Genomic DNA, 23,434 nt, shown 5'->3' on the forward strand with positions numbered 1-23,434 from the left:
ATACTACGCGAGCTATGATGACTTTCACCTATGTCGAGAGCGCATTATTGTAGCATGAAAGTACATTAATATAATGCGCGAGCGCGAATCTCTCTGCTCGCGGGCAGGAACTGGGTGCGCGCTCTCAGATAAACGTTGCTCTTGTAAGAATTTTCTCTGGGCTCGCTCAGAGAGTATGCCTGCACTTAAAATGTGGCATAATGTGGCAAAATTCTTAAAAGAGCAACGTTTATCTGAGAGCGCGTGCGAGCAGAGAGATTCGCGCTACACACATTATATTCTCGCTCGAGGAGAGAAAGATTCGCGCTCGGGCACATTATATTTTCCGCGAGGGACCAGAGAGATTCGAGCTCGCGCATTATATTAATGTACTTTCGTGCTACAATAATGCGCTCTCGACATTTGACAGGGAACTGAAGCCATAAAATAACGCCATATTTTGGAAACAGGAGATGAGCCCCTGGTCTAATGCACCACCTGTCTTAAGAAACCCATTCAAAAAGACTTAACGTTACTTTTAGTCATTATTTTATTTGGGTAACACATATTTTGAACGCCTTCGGCAGAATTCAAATGAGCCATTTGAGAAACCCAAATCAGATCTAGATATCATGGGGTGGGGGGGGGGGGGGGTTGTCTTTTGACTTAGACCGGTAAGTAGTAGTTTTTTTCTTTTCTTTTCTTTTCTTTACTGAAACTAGACTATTAAAAAGGTTTTTGTTAATTGAAACAAAGCTGAAATAAATCTAAATACTAAATAATACTAAATATAAATATTAGTCGGAAATATATAAATATATATATATATATATATATATAGTGGTGGGCATAGATTAATTTTTTTACCATGTTTTTTGGACTATAAGTCGCACCTGAGTACAAGTCGCATCAGTCCAAAAATACGTCATGATGAGGAAAAAAACATATATAAGTCACACTGGAGTATAAGTCGCATTTATTTAGAACCAATAGAAAACATTACCGTCTCCAGCCGCGAGAGGGCACTCCTTGTTTTCAGTGAAGGCTACAGGAGCACTGAGCAGCATAGAGTGCCCTCTCGCGGCTGTAGACGGTAATGTTTTCTCTTGGTTCAGGTCTCTTAGTTCATTTCTCTTGGTTCATGTCAAATTAATTTTGATAAATAAGTCGCACCTGACTATAAGTCGCAGGACCAGCCAAACTATGAAAAAAAGTGTGATTTATAGTCCGGGAAATACGGTAATCTAGATTAATCTCACTGTAATCTTGGAATAAATCTAGATTAATCTATATATTCTTATTATTATTTCAGTTTTGTCTTTACTAACTTAGGTACTTCAGCTTATTTTAGTTCAGTTTGTTGGCAAAGCAACATATCTAATTTAGATTTTTCCGACTAATATTTTTATTTAGTATTATTTAGTATTTAGATTTATTTCAGTTTTGTTACAATTAACAAAAACCTTTTAAATAGTAAAACCTTTTTAACTAGTTTCAGTAAAGAAAAAAAGAAAAGAAAAGAAAAGAAAAAAAACTACTACTTAGCGGTCTAGGTCAAAAGACAACCCCCCCCACCCCATGATATCTACATCTGGTTTGAGTTTCTCCTTTGATCTAAATCTATGTATTTTTTTAATGTATAGTTTTATCCTCCTCCAGATGTAGATCCCAGGACGAGTCTCACCTATACATGAAGGGTGCTACGGTGGCTGTGTTGGGGTGGCTGTACTGCTGCTGTGGCTGAGGCAGCTGCACACTGATTGTGTTGCAGGCCGTGGATTGTGTTCCGTTGGCCACAGGGGCGGCGCTGTGGTGTCCTTTCCCCTCAGTGGAAGCCAGGCTGGAAGAGGACGAGGAATGCCGGCTGTCCCTATGAAGTCCCAGTCCCCCTCCCAGACGCATACTGCGAGGCCTCTCATTGTCTTTACCACCGAGGGGCAACGCTGAACTTTTTACCGCTCCATTTCCAGTGTTTTTACTTCCTGGTTTTGGAATTCCACTTTGCACAGGGGCAGGGCTATCTTTCTTGTTGCCTCCCACTTTGCCGCCTTTGGGTATGAAGCTGGCGATCTTAGAGGCTTTCCTGGGCTCTGCCTCGGAGGGAGCAACCCTGCTTGAGGGAACAACTTCCTCCCTAACTTCCTCTTTGATCTCTACCTTTTCTAAGGAAGGAACACGCTTTGACCCCTCTTTTCCATTTTTGTCTTTTTCTTTAGCTCGTTCTTTTTCCTTTTCTTTATCTATGGATTTAGTTGAGGCTTTTTTTGCTGTGAGTGCCCGGCTAAAAGTCCGTTGTGCGATGCCCTTTAGTGCAATCTTTGGGCTGCTGGTTGTCGTCATAACGGCACTCGATCCGTTCGTGGGCCTGACATTACCATCCATTTCCTCAGTGGGTTTTGTATTGTAACCAATCTCGACTCTTTCAACTTTTGACTCTGTCGGCGTAACGGCGCCCTCTGCTTGCGTAGATGACTTGGAGCCTCCTTTGCTGTTGAAAAGTTTGAGTTTCTCCAGCATGGACTTCTGAGGCACAGCTTTCGGTGGGGGCTCTGCAGGCACGGGCTGCTTGGCTTGGAGATCTGGTTTGATGGAAAGCACCGTGGAGGGAGCGGTGGAGGTAGCAGTGTGCTTGGTGCTCTGAGATTTGCTTCTCCAGGGTTTGTTACTTGAGTTGGGCTGGGGGATGGCTGATGATGATGAAGATGCCACAGTGCTGGTGCTAACAGAGGTGAAGGCGGACGCAGGGGATGACAGAGTGTGCTCAGTCACGCCTTGTGAGGAGACACTCTCTGATGATTCTGGAGAGGAAATTACATGAGAGGGGATGGTGAAACACAGGAAAATCAAAGAGACAGTCATGGAGAAAGTTGGATTGCATATGTGAGAGGAGGAGTGAAGAGAAGTTCATACAAATCAGAATTTGAATTAAATCAGATTTCCTCTTAGAACCAGAAATGTATCTGAGTTTGAATGGTCCAATGTTATTTTAGTGTATTCACTATTATAGGATATGTTCATATTTTGAATTAACATTCCTTTTCTTTCTTTTTTAATGATTTATTAAACCAGGAAGGTCCCAAAGAAATACAATCCTAGTCCTGGTCAAGATGGGCAAAAAAAAAATTTGTTTAAATTGTAAGATTACTAAAACTGAAAAAATAAATAAATAAATGGAACTTAAATAGAATATTATAGAGAACATTAAAATAAAAAAATAATATATATATATATATATATATATATATATATATATATATATTTATCAGTTTGTTTATTTTTATTTTAATGTTCTCTATAACATTCTATTTAAGTTCCATCTATTTAAGTTAAGTTTTTTATTTCAGTTTTAGTAATCTTACTATTTAAACTTACGTTACATTTACATCTATGCAATTTTGCAGATACACCGCATCGAAATGTGTTTGAAATCCAATCAAAATCTCATTTTTGCAAATCAGTCAAACAGTCCGATCACACTTCATGTGGTTTTTCATAATTATGGAACACATCACATCATAAATGAGATAGTTTCTTGGCACTGCTCTGACACATACATCATTACTATAGCAACAGATACAACAACAACACTGATGAGCAGTCAGTCCTAAAGATCGGATCTGAAAACCAAATAGATGTTGTGGAAAAAGTACCTGGGAACCAGGGAAATAAAGCCAAAATTAAAGCAAACTGAATCAAAGGCTACGGAAAACAGAAAAAAAGTTTAACCGGAGATGAATATTGAAACTGTTCGCCCTGGCCATAAAAGGCTAGTTACTCCTAAGCTAATGTTATTCTATTAGTGAGCAGCAGACAGCCGAATGAGATCCATTCTAAACTGTTTACACTAACACAGCGAGAAAGACTTTAATGCCCATTCAAACACTGGAGGCCAAATTTAACTATCGTGCTCTATGTGACATACACAATCAAAACTTCCTTTAAACAACAGACATGAAGTATAAACTATACCAAAACCGAAATGTTAAATAATGCATGAAAATCTATAATTAGCCAGTGTTAACTGATGAAATAAACATGCATTTTAGCACAACAGAATAATAAAAAAGTCCTTGAAAACAAACAGTTAAATCAGCCAAACTTTGCAGAATGACATGCATTGCTCATATGAAATAATCTAAAAATGTCAATTATAATCATACTAATAGTAAGAAATCTGTTTATAAAAGGCAAAGAAAAACATAAAAATTGTAATGAAATCAGCATGTTATCCGTCTCCCATTCACCTGGCAGGTCCATTTGTTAAAGTGAGCTGGTTTCACCGTCGGTCCAGCCTGTAGTGTCTCAGTAGTCCAGGAGCTACACTGCAAATAAAACACTAACTGCAAACAGTTCTCGCACAAAAACCCCGCTGTCCTTCTGTCCTGCCCCCTCCCTCTGAGCCTCTAGATCACGCTCAACACACTCACTCTGTCAGCCGGCCGGTGGTCCAGACTCAGTGCCCAAAAAACTGTAAACAAAACTAATGCTGCACATTACAAATGAGATCAAAAACTATAGGTTTATCCCACTGAGTGCCTAGTCGGAGTGCTGAATGTTTCTCACAGATACTTAACACTTATCAACCGATTTCACTCAAATGTTTTTCTTATTTTTCAGGTTCAGAGTTTATCTGTATATTTTATTTAACGATCTGACATTGGGGGTAAAACACTGTTCCCATCTCATTCAGTTTGGCATTTAATGAGCGCCACAGAAACAAAGCGGCAATTAGGAAGTGATTAAGGTCCAATTAGCCATGCCAGCCAGAGAGAAGTGGGTCAGACCACTAATGACTTCCAATAGGTAGAGAGAGGAAAGAGAGGGGCCGAGAAGGGGACTGTATGGAAAAAAGACCTTGGTTATAGAAGTGAAAGTTGAGGGAGAGAAAAAGTTGAGCAGTTTTTGTCCAGAAACAGACCATATGACAATAAACTGCAAAACATCGGGAAAAAATAATCCTATTGCTCTTATGTCATAGGGAAACTCTAGAGCAACTTGCTGCCCTCATGGTTTGTGGCCCGTCTCAGTTCCTCTTAACGTCCATATTTAAGTGTTTATTTCTCCACGGCAGAATAACAGCTATCATTAGTCTCAGATGACCACCCCATTTCATACTGCACCTTGTCAGTGTTTTTCCCCTCTGTTGTTAAATACAGTCATCATGGGATTGTAAAATAATTCCAGTTGTTATTGGTCATATTTTTATCTTGTATTCATCATGCAAACATGCCTGATTAGGCTAGTATTTAATTAAGCCAATATTATACACAAATACAGCAATTGCTGTAAATAAACATTTAAACAACATATGGACCGGACCATAAGGTAAAAGTTCACCCAAAAAATGAACATGTTGTTCCAAACCTGTATCATCTTCCTTATTCTTCTTTCTTCATATCCAGTTCCATTTGGACAAAGGGAATCAATGGGAACTGTTTTGTCACCAACATTCTTTAAAAAACCTTTTTTCCCTCCATGTTCCACAGAAGAAAGCGAGTCATACAGATTTGGATCAACATGAGGATGAGTAAATAATGTTCTTTTTTTTGGGGGGGGGTAGACTATCCCTTAAATGGAAAAATTATGTTATGTATAAAAACATTTCTCAAATAAAATAAAATAAAAACTACTGCTTTTAAAATAAAATCAAACTGCATAAAATGACAGCTTTACAAATACTGCTTTTTACAGCACTGATTTTAAAAGGACTTATTGGTCTAGAAAACTGATTTAAATCTCTGAAAACATAAAAGGTGATTTTTTTCTTGTCTGCTTTAAAATTTTCTTTCTAGCCCACTCTTGACTCGGGTCATCTCAGAACCGGCTCATGTCTGTTTCAACAGTGTCAGAATGATGGCACACACACAGAAGAGTTGTGCTCCGTTGCTCTGTGATTCACAATCTCCCTCTGCTTTGCATTAAGCAGGTCACACGCAAAATAACAGAGCTAAATGCATTATGGGAGAATCGGTCGGCTGACACCATTTACTAACTTTCACTGTCACAAGACCAAAACATCTGAACTCTTCAACGGCACAAGAGTCAGATATTAAAGTCAGATTATTCAAGAAAACCTTTTAAAAAGGTGAACATGGGCAAGCAGTTTGCAAAGTCTACCATTAGAAGAACCTGCTTTGAATTTTTCTTTCAAATGCTTTGCTCACTTAGGAATATGTACAAACATACAGTAAAAAATAGAAAAACAGGACAGACTGCCTAAAGCATGACACTGTGGAAACCTTCTTCTTTCTGTGACTCTTTCACTGCCACCACTTTCTCAGGGCCAGAACACACTAATTGGAGCCCAATTAATGCAGAAACTTCCTAAGCTTCGCTCACTCTGCTTTCAAAGCTAGTACCACACACACACACACACACACACACGGCACATTTGCAACATCTTTCAAACATCTCAGCTAGGGGTTGTGTGACTAGCTTCACTCAAGATCATTATAAGCAGTTATTTCCAGCACTGACTGCTACATTAACTACTCTAAACTCAGCACAGCTCCGTCACACACAACAGAAATGTGCACAGTGACCGCTTAAAGTCAACATGAACTCAGAACTGACCCAGTTTATCTTATAAAGTGTAATTCATCAGCGCACGTTATTCCAGAAAATGTTTAAAATGCAACACCTTCCTGTAGAAAGTCCGCTTTTGTTTTCTGCTGCTGCTCAACATTTGATTTCTTATTATTATCCATGTTGAAAATTGTATACCATGATATATTTTTTTCAGCATTCTTTGATGAACAGAAAGTTCCTGTGCCTTCAATTTCAATTTAATGCATTTCTGCTGAATTGATTGCATTAACATTGATAAAAAAAAAAAATATATATATATATATATATATATAATTTGAAAACATAGTGTAGTACATGCACACAGCCCACAGAGTAAATAAAGTCTAGCTCCATAGCTTTTATTTAAAATGGAGAAGAATGCTCCATTACTGTTCAAACTACATATGACAAATTTAATTTGGAGAAAGAAAAAAATCATAAACATACCTTATTCATATCACAAATCTTGCCATACATAACTAAAACATGAGACAGTTTTTTTCTAGTCCATCTAAAACTTTCCTTAGGATATCTTTTTTTACTATCAAATTTTTCTTTAAACATTGCCAGGGGCTGTAGCTAGTCAGCATTTTTTGAATAAATAAAATACAGAAAACAGATTAATTTGCCTAGGCATGATACAATCACAGATAATATAAAAAGTGGAAGGACTCTGTAAAGACAAGCTTGTTCAAATCTGTTTTACATTCACACGCCAGCTGCCACACAAAAGCTCTTTAATGAAATCCTGACCAGAGGTCACTTCACTTTAAAGACGGTCACGTTGGCTTTACCTTTGGCCTGAGCTGCTGCAGGTTTGGCTTTATCGCTGAACACCTGACTGCGGCGATTCCCTGCTGAACTGATGGACCCTCGAGGAGAACTCTCACTGCCTGCAGTGGACATCCTCGAGGTGGGGCCAGGCAATCTGTGACAGCCAGAGAGCAAAAAATATTAACAATATTCACACATTTTCTGAAGATAATGTGCGTGCTCCTTGTCAGTGCAGAACTTGTGCTCAGTGTTGTTGGTGTTTGCATTGTGATGGGATTGCTAATGCATTCTGAGTGATTGCTATATGGTTGCTTAATGCCTGAAGAGTTCATATATATATATATATATATATATATATATATATATATAAATGTTTGTGCCTTCCTCAGAGTCTCTTGCTTTAGGACCAGTCTTATTCAGTTCATTCCCAGTTAATGAAGCTCAAAAACAAACAAACAAAAAAAACATCTCCTCTCCCCAGCAGCAAAAACTCTTTAAATTGCTTTGGTGCACTTTTTCATTTACGCAGTGACGGAGGATCTGTTCAGTGCATCAGTAGTGAATCCCTCCAGCATAACTTAGCTAGCAAATAGTACACTGTGCTTCTGAGAATTGCAACAATAAATAACCCTTAACAATGTATTTATTTCTGCAAAACTGGTGCATTTTAAAAAAGTTTTTTTTTTCCAAGCATTGTGTGCCTTGTTTAAGGTTTAGATATTTAGTTTAACACCACAGCTTTATGCAGATGCTGACCAGGGAAAGAATATAATAGAAGTAAAATATTTAGTATATACACATACTATAAATTACAAAAAGTATTATAAATATTAACTATTTAAAAAAGCACATCTTAAAACTGAAGTGTACAGGAGTCTAAACCAATCTTAAAATCTAACATATTAAAATAGAGACATATATTGACTTAAAAAAAAGAAACATCAATAAAACCCCAGTAAACGTCTCTATGATGAAGATTTGTGATTCTAATGTGACATTTCTCATTCAGTCCTTTAAGGCCTCATGATTGACACACAAACAGACTAATCTCACCTAACCATCAAGTCTAGGTAAATGTCACGTCAATGTCATGTAAAATACAGGAATATCTGTTGTGACCTATGCTGCTAATCACATTGCTCTCTATTGTGTTGCCTTGACATTTTCTCATAAGTATGGAAAATAGTAATATTTTTCTCTTTCTTTAATTTCCTGCTTGCCTAAAAATGCACCTCAAATCTGTGGAAGGCTTACCTGCAGTTATAACTATCCACCATTAGATGGCAACACTTTGTCACATGTTGCTAAAAAACGAATGGTGGAATATAAAAGATTGGGCTGATATTTAAACTGGGAATTTTAAATAAAGTATTTTTAGTGTAGTTATCTAAAACGCATTACACGTTTGCATTTCAAATGCATTTACACAGCACTTAGTGACTGAAGGCACGAACACATCATTCACTGATCCCAAAATTACAACCTCAACCTTTCTGTCACACACCACAATTAATAATTAATTTCCTCAAGCAGGGCATCACACAGAGCAGTTGTTTTAAAGTTATTACAGCTCACTGAGCAGACACTTCCACTGGGACATGTTATTGGGTAACATCACCTGACAGAGTCCACATATTCTGTCTGGCCAGATAGATTCAAGAAAAAGTTCACCAAGGCATTGTTTTCTTCTTAATATTTAGAATAAATCTAGTTTATCCATCTATTTAATAGATGTCGCTATCCAACAATACATCTGTTACATAGATATCAATTAAATATATACATGCATAACATTTTCATAATTCACGATTCATAATCACTTATCAATTGCATTCTGTTATATGCTTTCTTTACTAACTGTAACCACAGTTAAAATACTTAAAAATACTTTGCTTTATAATACCCATACAAATACTTTAATATATCCATTAAAATGCACAATAATTACCTGCACATGCATTAAATAGTGTAATGCACTATTGACAAAATGATGATAAAACAACTGAAATATGGTGCTGGCTATGTGTTTTAATGCAATATACTTTTTAATTATAGCCTAACTGTTGTTACAGTTATTTCTGAAAATATAAGGCATCATTAATGTATGAATTATTTTATATATATATATATATATATATATTTTTTTTTTTTTTTTTTTTTTTTTTTTTAATTTTTAACTACAGTGATACAGTCAAATATTTGAGTTTCACAGAACAATCTTTAACACACATGAGTAGAATTAGACCACAAAACAACATGCAGAGAGTAAGTGAGGAAGAGGAGGGTGATGACGAGCAGGTGGACAGCAGAGGAACTACACGAGAGCACAGGATGAGAGTGAGAGCGCTACCTAGAAGACTTTTTCTGACCAATGGAAAACTTGAGTTTGCTCTGAGAGCCATCCCTAGATCGGAAGAAGAAGAGAAACAAGTGAAGAAAGAGAGATAAAGAGAGAGAGACCGACAAACACAGAGAGTGGTGACTAAAACAACATCACACAATCGCAACACTAAGAGAATGAAGACACATTTAGATAGACAGACTGCAACAAATCGATCCACAAACTATCTACATAACATAACGCTAGATAGATAGATAGATAGATAGATAGATAGATAGATAGATAGATAGATAGATAGATAGATAGATAGATAGATAGATAGATAGATAGATAGATAGATAGATAGATAGATAGATAGATAGATGTTACCTGGACTGCATCTCTGGCTGTGTTTTGTGTGTGTGCGTCCCATGTGAGGTGGAGGTCAGCTGGGCCGGGGCGCTGCTCTGCTGGCTTAAGGGAGTGTGTGGATGTGTGTGTTGTGTGTGCGTCTGTCTGTTCGTCGTCTGCTGCTGCTGCTTGTATCGAGACAGGCTAAAGAAGAGCCCCAATATGGCTTTCAGGTTTCCATTCCGGATCTCTATGAGCAAGAGATGTTCAACAACACATTGGCGTTTAGTATGGAACTTGGCAGACACTTTTCTCTCAGAGTAATTAGGAGCAATTAGTAAAAGAGCTGCTTAAGAGTTAAACTGAACTCATTTCATAATTGATCAACTTTACAATGTTGAGTTACTGAACTGAACCAACACTGAACTAAATTGAGCTGAATAATGACACAATTATCTTCTGTTGAGCTGCTTTAATTATTTTCCTGTTTATTAATATGAAGCTGCTTTGAAACAATCTGTATTATATAAAGCCCTGTCTAAATAAATTTACGACAAAGATGGAATGAGGTGTTTGAAAGTTTTTCTGCAACAAACAGCCAATTATATACTAAACTACTCATGCTTTATTAAGTATCAATGTGCTTTGTACAGTCAAAGAAACTTTTCTGTACTTTGTTTATTTTCACCATACGAGGGAAATGTTAAAATCACAACAACAACAACAAAAAAAGTAAAGGAAAACACATTAAATGATAAAGAGGCATTCACAAAAGCACATAAATTGTGTGCTGTACTTGTCAAAGTTTTAACCTCATAAATATGCAAATAACCCAGAAACATTAATATTGACAAATGGTTTACAGATGTAAAACCTTGAAACCGGACTACCCAAATGATGAAACTAAACAAGGGTGAAGAATGAACAGTGTGAAACTTGTAACAAGATAACCCCGGTTAAAATAACCTTGGCTTAATCATTTAAAGTGTGAAAAACTAGATCAAAGATCAAAATTGTAATAAAATCTTAGTAAATTAGTATTTTAACAAAATGTGTTTTTTACCTTCAGCTGAAAGTCCCTGTATGTTCACACCTTTGGCTGCCAGGAAACTCAGACAGGCATCAATGTTCTCGATCTAGAGAGAAATTCAGAGAGAGCATGTGGATAAGCACTGTAGAGATCATTAAAATACAAAAAATCATGACAACCCACACACATGTAAACACAGAAAGGCCATTATCACCTAAAACAAACAGGCCGGGTTAAGTTCAGAACAGATGCTGTTTCGTTGCAGTCTAGATTGAGTTTTCTTCACATCTGCTCTGTGGCTGAATACGTGACTCACTCTAGGAGCTGTAGTGTTATCAGAGACCATAGATTGGCTGCTCAGTCAAAGCAGTATGCAAAGCCTTTGCTGCCAATCATTGAGGGCATCACATTTGCCCCGCTGCTAGGAGACGCCGTCGAGGACCTGACGCTGACCCAGCCAAATCCTAGTGTCATAGCATATCTGATTGGCTGAGAGGACAGTGATGTAATAGGCTACACTTAAAGGTCAAGTGGATTCTACTAGGAGTATTTCAATGATATTTACCATACTCTAGGGTCAAGGTTATCCATAATCATGGCCTCCCGTTCTATTTACAGAGCCAATATGTACCATATACTTGCATTAATAAATTTTTGCCTAGTCTATAAAAAATGACAAAAATTACATTACAAATATTCTTAAATACTGTAAGAATAATATATGTAGTTTCTCAAAACATGTATAGAGTGTAAACTCTATTCATGCCATAACTGTATTACCTATCGATTACCAACTTTTACGAATACACCAGCCTATAAATAAATAATGACTAAGTGACTTGTTCAATATTGGACACTTTATTTACAGTACACTTAAAAATGTATGAATATCATTGCATTAAATAACAGAACATAAAAAAATATTATTAATGTTAAAGAAAGAAAGCACAAGTAAATACACTTTTCAAACATTTCACAAATAAAGTAGTTTGTTTTGAAACATTGGTGGAACTTCATTCATTAAGTCTGCAAAAAAAAAAAAAAAAAAAGGCTAAAAAGAAGATTAAATTCTACAAAAACTCCAGAATCATTTGTTTGCAGAAGTCACTTGTTATGCAAAGAAATTCATACATTTTTAACCGTGGCTCAGTTGTCCCAATATTTTTGGAGGCCACTGTATAATTAATAGAGCATTGCTTTGATTTATTGCCCATGTTCTGCATTGAAGAGCTGGTCATCTTCCAGGAGTTAGTCAGCACAAGTGTGAGTTATGTCAGACAGAGCAACACATTTCAGCCTCACTGACTGTGTCCCAGTTGCTGGCAGCCAGCAGTTGCTGGCCTTCAGGGTCAAGGGAGATCTAGACATGTGAGGAAAGAATCTGCTCTAGATTCCTCTGAGTCTGACCCTTTGAAGGAACCACATCCCTGACGTCCAGGACTAAAAATAACGTTTCTAAATAAAAATATATCTCAGAGAGAGGGGCTGAAATTAATCTATATCCTCTTTCTCTCTGTGAATTGAATCACAAGGCATCAAATTATATGAAGTCAATATGAATGGATTAAGAAATGGTCATGCATGAGAGCAAACACCACCCTGAATGACACTCTCATAATAGCTGCATTAAAAACTCACTGGGTCAATAGAAATCAGAACCTACTGGAATAAAAGCAAACAACTGATTGCAGAGCCATAAAACAAGCACTTAACCAAAACCAAACAAGCACAGCCACAGAAATGTGTTCCTGAAAAACACTAGTTGACCAATATGTGTTTTTCAAATACCAATGCCAATCTAGTCTGGCTAATAAAATGCGTAGTTTATTTTACTTAAATAAATAAATAAATTATAAAATAGGATAACATTTAAAATGTATTTAAATAAAATTAAAACACTACAATTTTAAGACTGTAAATACATACACGAAACTGTATTCAGTGAAATCAACACTTCATTTTCAACACTATTAAACAATATATATATATTTATATATATATTTTTTTTAATATGGAAAAATTGGACTTGCATGTTGCTAAACTAATCTTACAATACACTAACAAGCAATCAATATTGGCACATGTTTTGGATAAAGGAAGCAAATAGAAAAAAACTCAAAATGACCAGATATTATCTAATATATATGAGTCTATCACTAAAACACAATAATAATGACAAAATGCACATCTGAGCTCAATGTTAAAGCTTTTTCCAAATATATTAACAACTTGAACACTTGTTCAAGCAAAATGTATATGCTAAAAACTTTATCAACATGTAAGTATTCTTTCTATTGAATAATACTAAAAGCAACAAGGCACAAAGAAGTTAAACAACATGTTGAATTTACTTAAAATCATATTTACTTTCCATTTACAGACTATACGTGGTTGTATGTTAGTCACAACACGTTTCTATCAGAAATAACAATATCAAAGCATTTTAAATTCTTACTGCCTCTTCCATGTGCATCCTATGTCAAATTGAATTAAAGCAGCCCTTAAAGCAACAAGAGGCCCGTACCTGAAACAAAAGCGCTTCATTTATATATCTCAGCTCACTGCTTGTTACCTGTGAGAGACTGTAAGAGTGTATCTGCTCCTCTGTGACTACAATCTTGTTTAAGACAGGGACAGCCTGCGCCTCTCTCTATCCCTCTGGTTGTTTTTTCCCTCTCTTTCATTATATTTTTTGTCACCACTGGTTCTCTAATAAACTCCTCCTTGTGTGTAAGTAAGTGTGTTTATGTGACAGTGGGTTAGAGTTGAGGAGAGAGACAGAGAATGCATGTATTTAAGGTGATGATTGACGTGTAGGTCATGTGACAAAAAAAGCAGTTTATGAACTGACATGAAACGCTGTATGAAAAAAGGGACACATGCATATCAAGAAAATTACTGTAGAACAGGGTCTTTTTTTCATCCGAGGTAAACTTTTTCATGTAAGCATGTTTTTCTCTTAATAACAATTGTAATAATTAATAACACAATTAAGTTATTCTATGATCATTTTCTATTCAATTCAGATTTGCACAACTCAAAGTCTAAAGATCCGATTAAAATGATTTTGTTCAATAAACTTTAGCCTCTTGTATTCAATGTATAACGTCCAAAATTTGTGCCAAACCTAGAATCAATAAATGCACTTCTTTCTCACAAGTGAGTTTTGGGCTCTGAATGTGACTGTATGTCTTCATACAATGAACTCTTGTACTTTGAAAAAAAAACAAAGAAAATTCAAAAACATCATTACAGCACTTATCTACTCCAGCCCTCATTCAAATTACAAAAAAAAGAGAAAAATAAATAAATTTAAGAACAACGAGCGTTTAAAGAAGAGGAGGAAAACACAGGCACTGATGGATGCCTCTACAGAAGAATGTGGACCATGTTTTGATTCCTTCCCTATCCTGAGCACACATCACACAAAAACCCTCCCATGATGATTGACAGCCAACCAAATCAGATTAACATGCCAATCATTCCCCTTATAATTGTTCCCCTAAACTAACAAAACAAAAGACAAGAGTATTCAGGAAAGCGTTTAATGCTGTTTATTGTAACTATTAGCTTTCTGGAAAACCACGAAAAGAAAATATTAACTAACTATAGGTGAAAAACAAGACAGGCAAACATCCTGTCAATATGATCTCTGCAATAATTAGATTTATGATCTTTTGTGATAGAGCAAATGAATTTAAGCTGCTCTAAGTGATGTTAACTGCTTCGCTAACTTCCCCCAAACATGTGACCAGAGAATGACTCAGCTGAAGCAAGCGTGTTTGTGTCAATACACACCATAGGGAGGAGAGTTAGGGTTACGACACTGAGATTTCCTGTGTGCTTTAGAAGCCCTGTGTCAACAGCCAATGACATAAATGCTGCAATCTTGTGCTTTGCTTTGTCTGCACTACTGTTGGGTTAAAGGGGAGGAGAGGATGATCTGAGAGGGATCAGACGGAACGAGCAGGTGTAAAAACAGTCCCAAAGGTGAATGAGAGAATCTGACGCTGGCCCAGACTGCTGAAATAGCTATCACATGAACACACAATATCCAGAGGTAACACATATATTGTTTCAATAGAGTAACACTCCACATTTATTTAGGAAAGGTTTAAGCAGTTGATACTGATAGTTTTTTTTGTCATTTCTATATTTTGTTAAAACTCCAAAAATATATTGGTTTAACCAAAAGAATTTTTAATTAATAATAGCACTATTTTCTAAATAATACTGGAACAAATTACCAAAAAAGCAGCACAACAGTTTCAAGATATGTTTTTTTAAACACTAAATTAGAATCCTGAAGACTGGAGTTATGATGCTGAAAATTCAGCTTTGAAAACACTATAAATTACATTTAAAAATATTTTAATATAGAAAACAGTTATTTAAACTAAAAAAAAAGTAAAAAAAAAAATGGCCATATCTTTATGAAATAAATGCAGCCTGGGTGGGAATAAGAGACCTCTTTCAAAAACAATAATTAAAACATATATATTCCTGCATGAATCAAGTGTATATTAATTTTAGTCAAACTTTTTAATCAAACTGTAATGAACTGCTCCACCACTTTCTTTTCTGTTCAGCTTTATCAAGCCTCTTATGTAATGCCCATTTCTTTATTTTTATTTTGATAATTTAATTCCATGTTTCTTCTGAAAATATGATGCAAATAGGCTGTGTACCGCATTTTACTCAGCACAATCAAAACTGTACCATAAAAGTTAGCCTATGCTTAGCTGCATCAATATTATGGTCCTCCAAAGTTATAGTGACAAACGCATTCAAATTCTACTCCTCGGTTTTACAATATGAGCCAAAACCCCTCCATTGATTAGCTTAATGTGTTTACATATTTAACCATCTGAATGCTGAGGTTAAGTATCCTGTCATCAATTAGCGCTCGCTGTGATATTACTCTGCCCAATGGATCTTTATGCTAATCAACACAAGCGTGTGTATGTCCAGCATAAGCTGTTGCTAGAGAGCCATTCACAGAGCGATGTGCAATTCCCGCACTTGATAAAAACACACAATGGTGATATTTGCATAATGGCTTTGCTTGCACCTGCTTTCAGCACTGCTTTGCTTCGTAGCTAAAGACACACACGCACACAAACAAACACACACGCTGGAATTTAAACAGCTTTAGAGTGACTCACATACAGGAAGACAGCATAAATACTGAACGCCTGCTGTGATGTACAATTACACATGGATTTATGCACAAAGTCGTACAGTCACCACCGGCTGAGTTTTAGAAGAAGAACGAATTCAAAAGACCAGAGCATTCACGCAGCTACAGAACGAGAGAAAGCTGTCTGTAAAGAAAAGAAAAAGAGAAAGAAAATGGGAACACAAAGACAGTGTGTGTCTAAAAGTAGTAAATTACGGTGCAATTTTCTGCTAAGGGGACGAGCTAATTGATGGAGCCAGAGAAAGAGGAAGTCAGTGAGAAATAGCGATGAGAGAGAGGGGTAAAAGAGATCAGCTCCTGTGGTTGGACAATCAGACCCCTGCTACTCAACTTACCCCTATCCCCTAATTTACTGTACCACTCACATCTGAGAAGACCAGCAAAACTTTCTTTGTGAAGCTGCTCCAAGCAAAGGTTGGGCTGGGAATGAGAACAGGTCCTTCACCTGAAAGGTTATACTTTTTTTAAGTATCAGGATTTAATGATCTTCACAATATTTGGTTTTATTAATGCATTATTTTTTTCTGGCTATTCAGTTTCATTCACAGAGTCTAAGTGCTAAATTAATGACTCTAGTGAGTCAGTTCATTTCAGTGAATCCAAAACATGCAGTGAGACCAATGAAGCCCAATTCCTGAATGAATGACTCTTATGAGTTGATATTGTGAATCAAAACAGTTGAATCAGAGTGCTTACTGAATTGATCTGATACACTTATTGAACTACAAGTCATAACTTTATTATGTGATTAAAGACATTATGCCCTTGTCATCAGTGGCATTATTTTTTATTAAAGATAAATTAATAAATGTATTAAATATGTTACAATATTTTTGTTTGTTTAGAATTGTTATTTAATATATAGTTATGGGATGCCACATATAAAAAGCATGAAAAAACTCATTACAAAAATCTGTTAACACTTCTTTTACAAAAATATTATGTTTATTTGTTCGCTTGTTTGGGATATAAATGATTACTTTTAATACAATTTATACTAAAAAAATAAATAAATAAATTCTATCACGGGTTCAAAAAATATTACATTTGATAATGCAAAGATAATTTTTGAGAATCAAATCAGCATATAAGAATGATTTCTGAAATTCAGCTTTGCTATCCCAAATAATTTCCATTTATTAAAACAGATATTTAGTAATATACTAAATAAATTAAAAGGGAAGAGCATTATTTTAAATTGTAATATATTTTGCAATATTACTGTTTTTACTGTATTTTCGGCATAGTCTTGGTGGGTACAAAAGGCTTCTTTCAAAAACATTTAGTTTATATTTGTTGGTAAACACGTAAAATTAATATCATGTTTATTTTTCCAAACATTTCATTCTAAAAAGTACTATAAACAATGTAAATAATACATAATTGAACTGTCAAGGAATATGAATCACTGAATCTTCAAATTCCTCAGGATTCCCATCCTTATCAACTACAGCAGCATTTTCTTTCTAATAAAGCTAGTTGGCCAAAGAATGCAACACACCAGCCTCCAAACCCAACATACTCTGGTTTCAGTTGGGTTTCATCACTGTCTAAACAAGAGCAATGCCTCAACAGACCACCATTACAATCAGAAGCTCCAATAACAACAAAACGCACGTATAGACCTCAAGCCCTTTGAAAATGATTCCTTTATTGCGTTCAATCAGGCTTGACAACCGCCTTTGTAATCGAGACAAGTCAAAACCAACTGCTGCCCCTGGTTCATGTGTGATATGACCGTCAGCGATACTTAGACTCCTAGGGTTTGTTTTGCTTAGCTTTGGCTTGGCTAAAATAGCTCTTTATGTCTGTAATCTGGCTTGTGCTTCCTCCAAACCTACACATTTACTGATGGGTTTGAGAGTTTTTTTAAGTTTCAGCCAAACTACCCCCCCTTAAACCAGATGTTTATAAAGAGAGACCGCAAGAGAAGCAAAAATAACAGTATTAAAGTGCATATCCATAAGCCCGCTGGCAACATCAGCGAGAATCTACTGTATTACACACTTAGAAAAAAAAGGTACAATGCAGACACTGGGGTGGTATCCTAAAGTAAAAAATCTAAAAGGTTCATCTTTATACCTTATTTATTCCTAATTGGTACATATTCATATCTTAAAGGTATACATACAAGAACTTTAAAAAAGAACATATTAATGCCTAATGTTTCCCTGGACAGAGCTAACAATATCTTTTAGTGCACAAAACTGCATTAAAGTCATTATAAAATCACACTGGCAGTAAAAAACACAACCAGAAGGCAATAAAACACAAGGTCTTACCATCTGAGAACGACTCTTGGGGCATCCATTAATGTCCTCAATCTTCTCATTTGCTGGTTTCCAAAAAGAAAGAGAAATACAAACCAATTAATTGCTAAAAAAAGAAAATAAGGGACAGATTTCTTTAATTGTAAGCCTCAAGTGCAGTATGTCCTTTCTGTGTCTCTGCCGGATGGAGTTTTGACCCCTAATGTGGAAACTAGATCCAGTTTGAGCAACTGTGTGGCAGGGCCTGCTGGGATGCGACTGCTTTGGGGCTTTCCTGAGGGTGACTGCTCTCCACCCTGCATCCCGGCGGGCCCGGCCCCAGCCCCAGCCCCCACCCCACGGCAGCTGAAACAGGCCCGTTCACTCACAGCTGACAACTGCACGCATGGCTATAATGACAGCTACATGCCTGCAGGAATCACTTTACCTCCTGCGCGGTGGGAAAAATGTGTCAGGAATGTGTAAGATGTCAGGTGAGTAAGCATGGAGGACAGATACATCTGAGATGGCTGTCTCAACAGAGGGGCTCTCGGACTACCGGAGGACCAACTGGGTGGTCATGTCTTATAAATAACATGCGATTTAAATATTATTTTATAATGATATTTCATATGGAAGCCTGTTTCAGCAATAAAAATATAATAAAAATGGTAACAGGCACCTTTTATCTCACAAACACATTGAGATGGCGCTTCAAATGTCAGCCACAACGCTGAGCTCCGCAATTCTTCTGACGTTATTGTTTGTTTGTTCTGTGTTTTGTCCAGAGACAAACTCCTTAACATTAAGCGACACTTAATTAAGGATTAAGAGTTTTTGATTATTCAGATGGTTTGTTGGACAAAACAATGGATAACGCGTCTGACTACGGATCAGAAGATTCTAGGTTCGACTCCTGGCTGGCTCGCTCTGTGATAATTATTCTTTGGGCAGCTGTGGCCTAATGGTTAGAGAGTCGGAGTTGTAATCCAAAGGTCGCAAGTTCGAGTCCCACTCAGTACAGGGAGTGAAAGAACAGCGCTCTCTTCCACCCTCAATACCAATGGGGGAAGTCGTGGCCTAATGGTTAGAGAGTCGGACTCACAATCGAAGGGTTGTGAGTTCGATTCTCGGGCCGGCAGGAATTGTAGGTGGGGGGAGTGCATGTACAGTGCTCTCTCCACCCTCAATACCACGACTTAGGTGCCCTTGAGCAAGGCATCGAACCCCCAACTGCTCCCCGGGCACCACAGCATAAATGGCTGCCCACTGCTCTGGGTGTGTTCACAGTGTGTGTGTGTGTGTGTGTTCACTGCTCTGTGTGTGTGCACTTTGGATGGGTTAAATGTATGGGTCACCATACTTGGCTGAATGTCACGTCACAATTGCTCTCTGGGCACAGGAGCAAATAGCTGCCCACTGCTCCACTTGGATGGGTTAAATGCAGAGCACCAATTCTGAGTATGGGTTACCATTAGGGGTGTAACGGTACACAAAAATCACGGTTTGGTACGTACCTTGGTTTTAAAGTCACGGTTCGGTTCATTTTCGGTACAGTAAGGGAAAGAAAAGGAAACATTAAACTGCAGATTGTTCATTACTATACTATAACTTAATTTTTTACTATAACTTTTTTTTTACAATTTGTTTACACTTTTTTGAAATACTTTTTACAAAATATATATACAGTTAAAAAAGAATAAGAAATAAAATACTGCTGTAAAGTTCTCCACTAAATAAAATACTCTCAGTCTCAAACCAATATCATATAATAAAATATAATGAAAATTTAAATAAATAACTATGATTACAGTGCAGCATTACAAATCCCAGCTTGTAGTTTCAGTTTTTAGACCTGCTCAGATTTCGTTATTGCGTTGGACCGATCGGAATTAAGAGCAGAGGTCTGTTTAAATGCCGACGGGAGCTGCGTTTGAGTTACAATCGTTTTTTTCCTAGTTGTAGTGATGTTCACTCTCGCGTGATGCCTTTTGAAATCCTTAGGCCGGTGACACACTGGCATATTGCACCTGTCAAACATAGTCTATTTTGCCGTCAATACTGTTGACGGTGTCCTTTATCAGTAGGCTTTATATTTATGCTCAACATGAAGTATAGATATTGTTGTCATGAAGACAAAATCCTGGTCTGTCGACGGCCTTCCTCTATGTCACCTACAGTAGCAGCAGCGCGCCATCGCCGCATCAGGCACGATTCTGGTGTGTAAAGACACAGAAAACGCGAAGCAGCCGTCATGCAAACGGTCCGCAGCAGAAACGCCACCCTCACGCCACGCAGCCAGTGTGTCACCGGCCTTAGAATCAGCTGAATCAGCTAGAATCAGCCACTTAATATGTTCGTTTGGAAACACGAAAATGTACCTATGTCCCGTGCACAAAATATTGCATTCGGTCATTCGGTACACACGTGCACCGTACCGAAAGCCCTGTACCAAAACGGTCCGGTACGAATACACGTACCGTTACACCCCTAGTTACCATACTTGGCAAATGTCACTACTTTCACTTACATTGTAGTCAGAGGTACAGATGTGCTGTTCAAATGCGCATACAGACGCAGAAGAGAAAAATGCACCGGTGCTCTGGTAGAGCTCCGCGCATGTGGCTTTTGAACTGCACTCCCAAGCATTCATCTCGTGAATGTTTGTTCCCTTCTTTACAAAATGGATGAAAACGGTGCTTCACTGAATCCTGGCTGATTGAATCCATTCCGGATAACGGGCTTCATCTGCCGGGCTAGCAGCTGTTCAGAGCAGATCGTGGATAATAAAATTCCTATACTTCTGCTCTGTATAAAGTACATTATTTAATTCAGTTTTTTTCTTATATTAGTGTTATATTACATCCCTATTGTTATTCCTATGTATGTCTGCACTATGTCTGTACTTTCTTCTGCACTGGATGCTCCTGTGTGTAAACATACTTGGTAATAAAGCTCTTCTGTTCTGATTCTGAATTCTGACTTTTATCTTACAGTTCTGAGTTTATCTGACAATTCAGATTTTTTTCTCAAAATTCTGAAATTCACAAGAAGGGAAAAAATAATTAAACTTGCGATTCTGAAGAGGAAAAAAAAACAGAACCATGAGATAAAAACACACAATAACCTTTTTATTTTTATTATGTGGAGAAAAAAGCTGAATGTTGAGTTGTAAACTTAAAATTTGAATAAAATTGTGAGATGTGAACTCTAAAAAGTTCAGAATTGTAAGATAAAAAGTCTTAACAATAAATGGAATTAATGTTTACAAAATATATAAAAAAAGCCACAAATAAGAACGCATTAACTGCCTTGCATTAGATTTAAAGAATTATTAAAGAGACATCTGCAAACAAATTAGACCTCAGAATTCATTTCCAATGTTTTTTTTAACATTTGAGATATTATTGGTATTTAGTAATTTAGTATAATAGTAATTGGTAATTGACCACATCATTTGCTACTTAATCATTATTTTATCAATACAAAGGTCAAAGTCTACTTTTTGGGGCCACTGTAAGTTGGTGTGAGCTTTAAATGTCCGTATTGTCACCATTTCAAGCATTTTCTTATTTCAAAATGTACTTTCAAAACTTTAGGGCAAAAGCCATCAGCTCTCATTAACAGAAATATATGTGAAGTATGTCATTGGTTGCATGCAGCATTTGTGTCTGTCAGACAGGGCAGGTCGGATTTCAGCTTCAGCTGGCCAGTGTTTGATTCTCTTGAGATGTAGAAAACACAGGAGGACAATGTGGGATGACAACAGTGATGGGTCATTTAACACCACTTCACCCCAGAACACTGTACAGTGCTTTCTGCTCTTAAGTAACCAAATCCTCTCCGGCTCTTACAACACATCTTAGGAGGACAGAAGTAATGCAAAACTTTACATGTCCATGGGAAGAGCTGCTGACATGGATCAATTTTCTTATTAGGTTGTACAAAATAGTATAGAAATAGCATACAAAATGGCAATTACAATGAATGAATGAATGAACGAAACAATGTATCATTATTTACAATAGCATAAGTAGTTGTGAAAAGTTGTAAAGTTATATTATAAATGTATTTCTAGTATAATAATTAAAATTTTAGTCAAAAAAGCAGGTTTTGAATTCAAGAGGACTGCTAATATATAAATAGATTATCTAGTAATGCAAATATTACATTTTCTATTACATATTTAACTCATTTTAGACTAATCCATAAATTAATCACAAAACGACTGAATTAATTGAATGAATGAATAAATAAATTAGGCAAAATATGTATTTATAATGTTGTTTTTTTGTCAAATGTAATAAATGCATGCTTTAAACTCAAGAAGACTGCTTAAATCTAAATATATATTCATATAATACATCACAAATTATGTATTTATACTATTTTGACTGTAAGAATGTGACTCCTGTTAAATTTTAATTCAAATTTTAAGGGGGAAAAATTATAGAAGACACCCACTAAAACATCTGTGTAACAAATATTGTATAACAACAACAAAAAAATCTTATTTAGGACATTTAAAAGCCTCCGTTTAATTCATTAATATTTAATATGAATAATTATCACAGTACTCAAATATAATAAATGCATGCTTTAAACTCAAGAGGACTGCTTAAATCTAAATACATAGTTATATAATACACCACAAATTATGTATTCATAATATTTCGTGACTATAAGAATGTGACTGTTAAATTTTAATTCTAATTTTGAGGGGGAAAAATATGACTATCATACATTTTACCATGATTTACAGAAGACACCCACTAAAACATCTGTGTAACAAAGTTTGTACAACAAAATAAAATCTTGTCAGGCATATTTAGGGCATTTAAAAGCCTCATTTTAATTAATTAATATTTAATATGAATAATTATCACAGTACAGCCCCCTCAAAGTGTCATTTTAAATCTTTAGCCTACCAATCCTTACCACTATCCTTCAAACACTAGGCTTTA

General features: G+C 36.3%; 1 protein-coding gene across 7 annotated transcripts in view; it reads right to left on the reverse strand.

The window, feature by feature from the left end:
- LOC132117369 (neuron navigator 2-like) overlaps positions 1–23,434 on the reverse strand; it is a 197,556-nt gene that overhangs the window by 42,127 nt on the left and 131,995 nt on the right. For 6 of the 7 annotated variants that reach the window (XM_059526653.1, XM_059526630.1, XM_059526638.1 and 3 more), the window contains 6 exons: positions 18,504–18,556; positions 11,055–11,127; positions 10,031–10,241; positions 9,671–9,724; positions 7,341–7,474; positions 1,664–2,777 (listed from right to left, as the gene is read on the reverse strand). In XM_059526653.1, the coding sequence (XP_059382636.1) occupies positions 1,664–2,777; positions 7,341–7,474; positions 9,671–9,724; positions 10,031–10,241; positions 11,055–11,127; positions 18,504–18,556 (1,639 nt within the window). The remainder of the gene's footprint in view (positions 1–1,663; positions 2,778–7,340; positions 7,475–9,670; positions 9,725–10,030; positions 10,242–11,054; positions 11,128–18,503; positions 18,557–23,434) is intronic. The other variant, XM_059526645.1, reaches the window with a different exon arrangement.

Source organism: Carassius carassius, chromosome 3 (assembly GCF_963082965.1).
Source record: "Carassius carassius chromosome 3, fCarCar2.1, whole genome shotgun sequence".
In the NCBI taxonomy this organism is placed as follows: domain Eukaryota; kingdom Metazoa; phylum Chordata; class Actinopteri; order Cypriniformes; family Cyprinidae; genus Carassius; species Carassius carassius.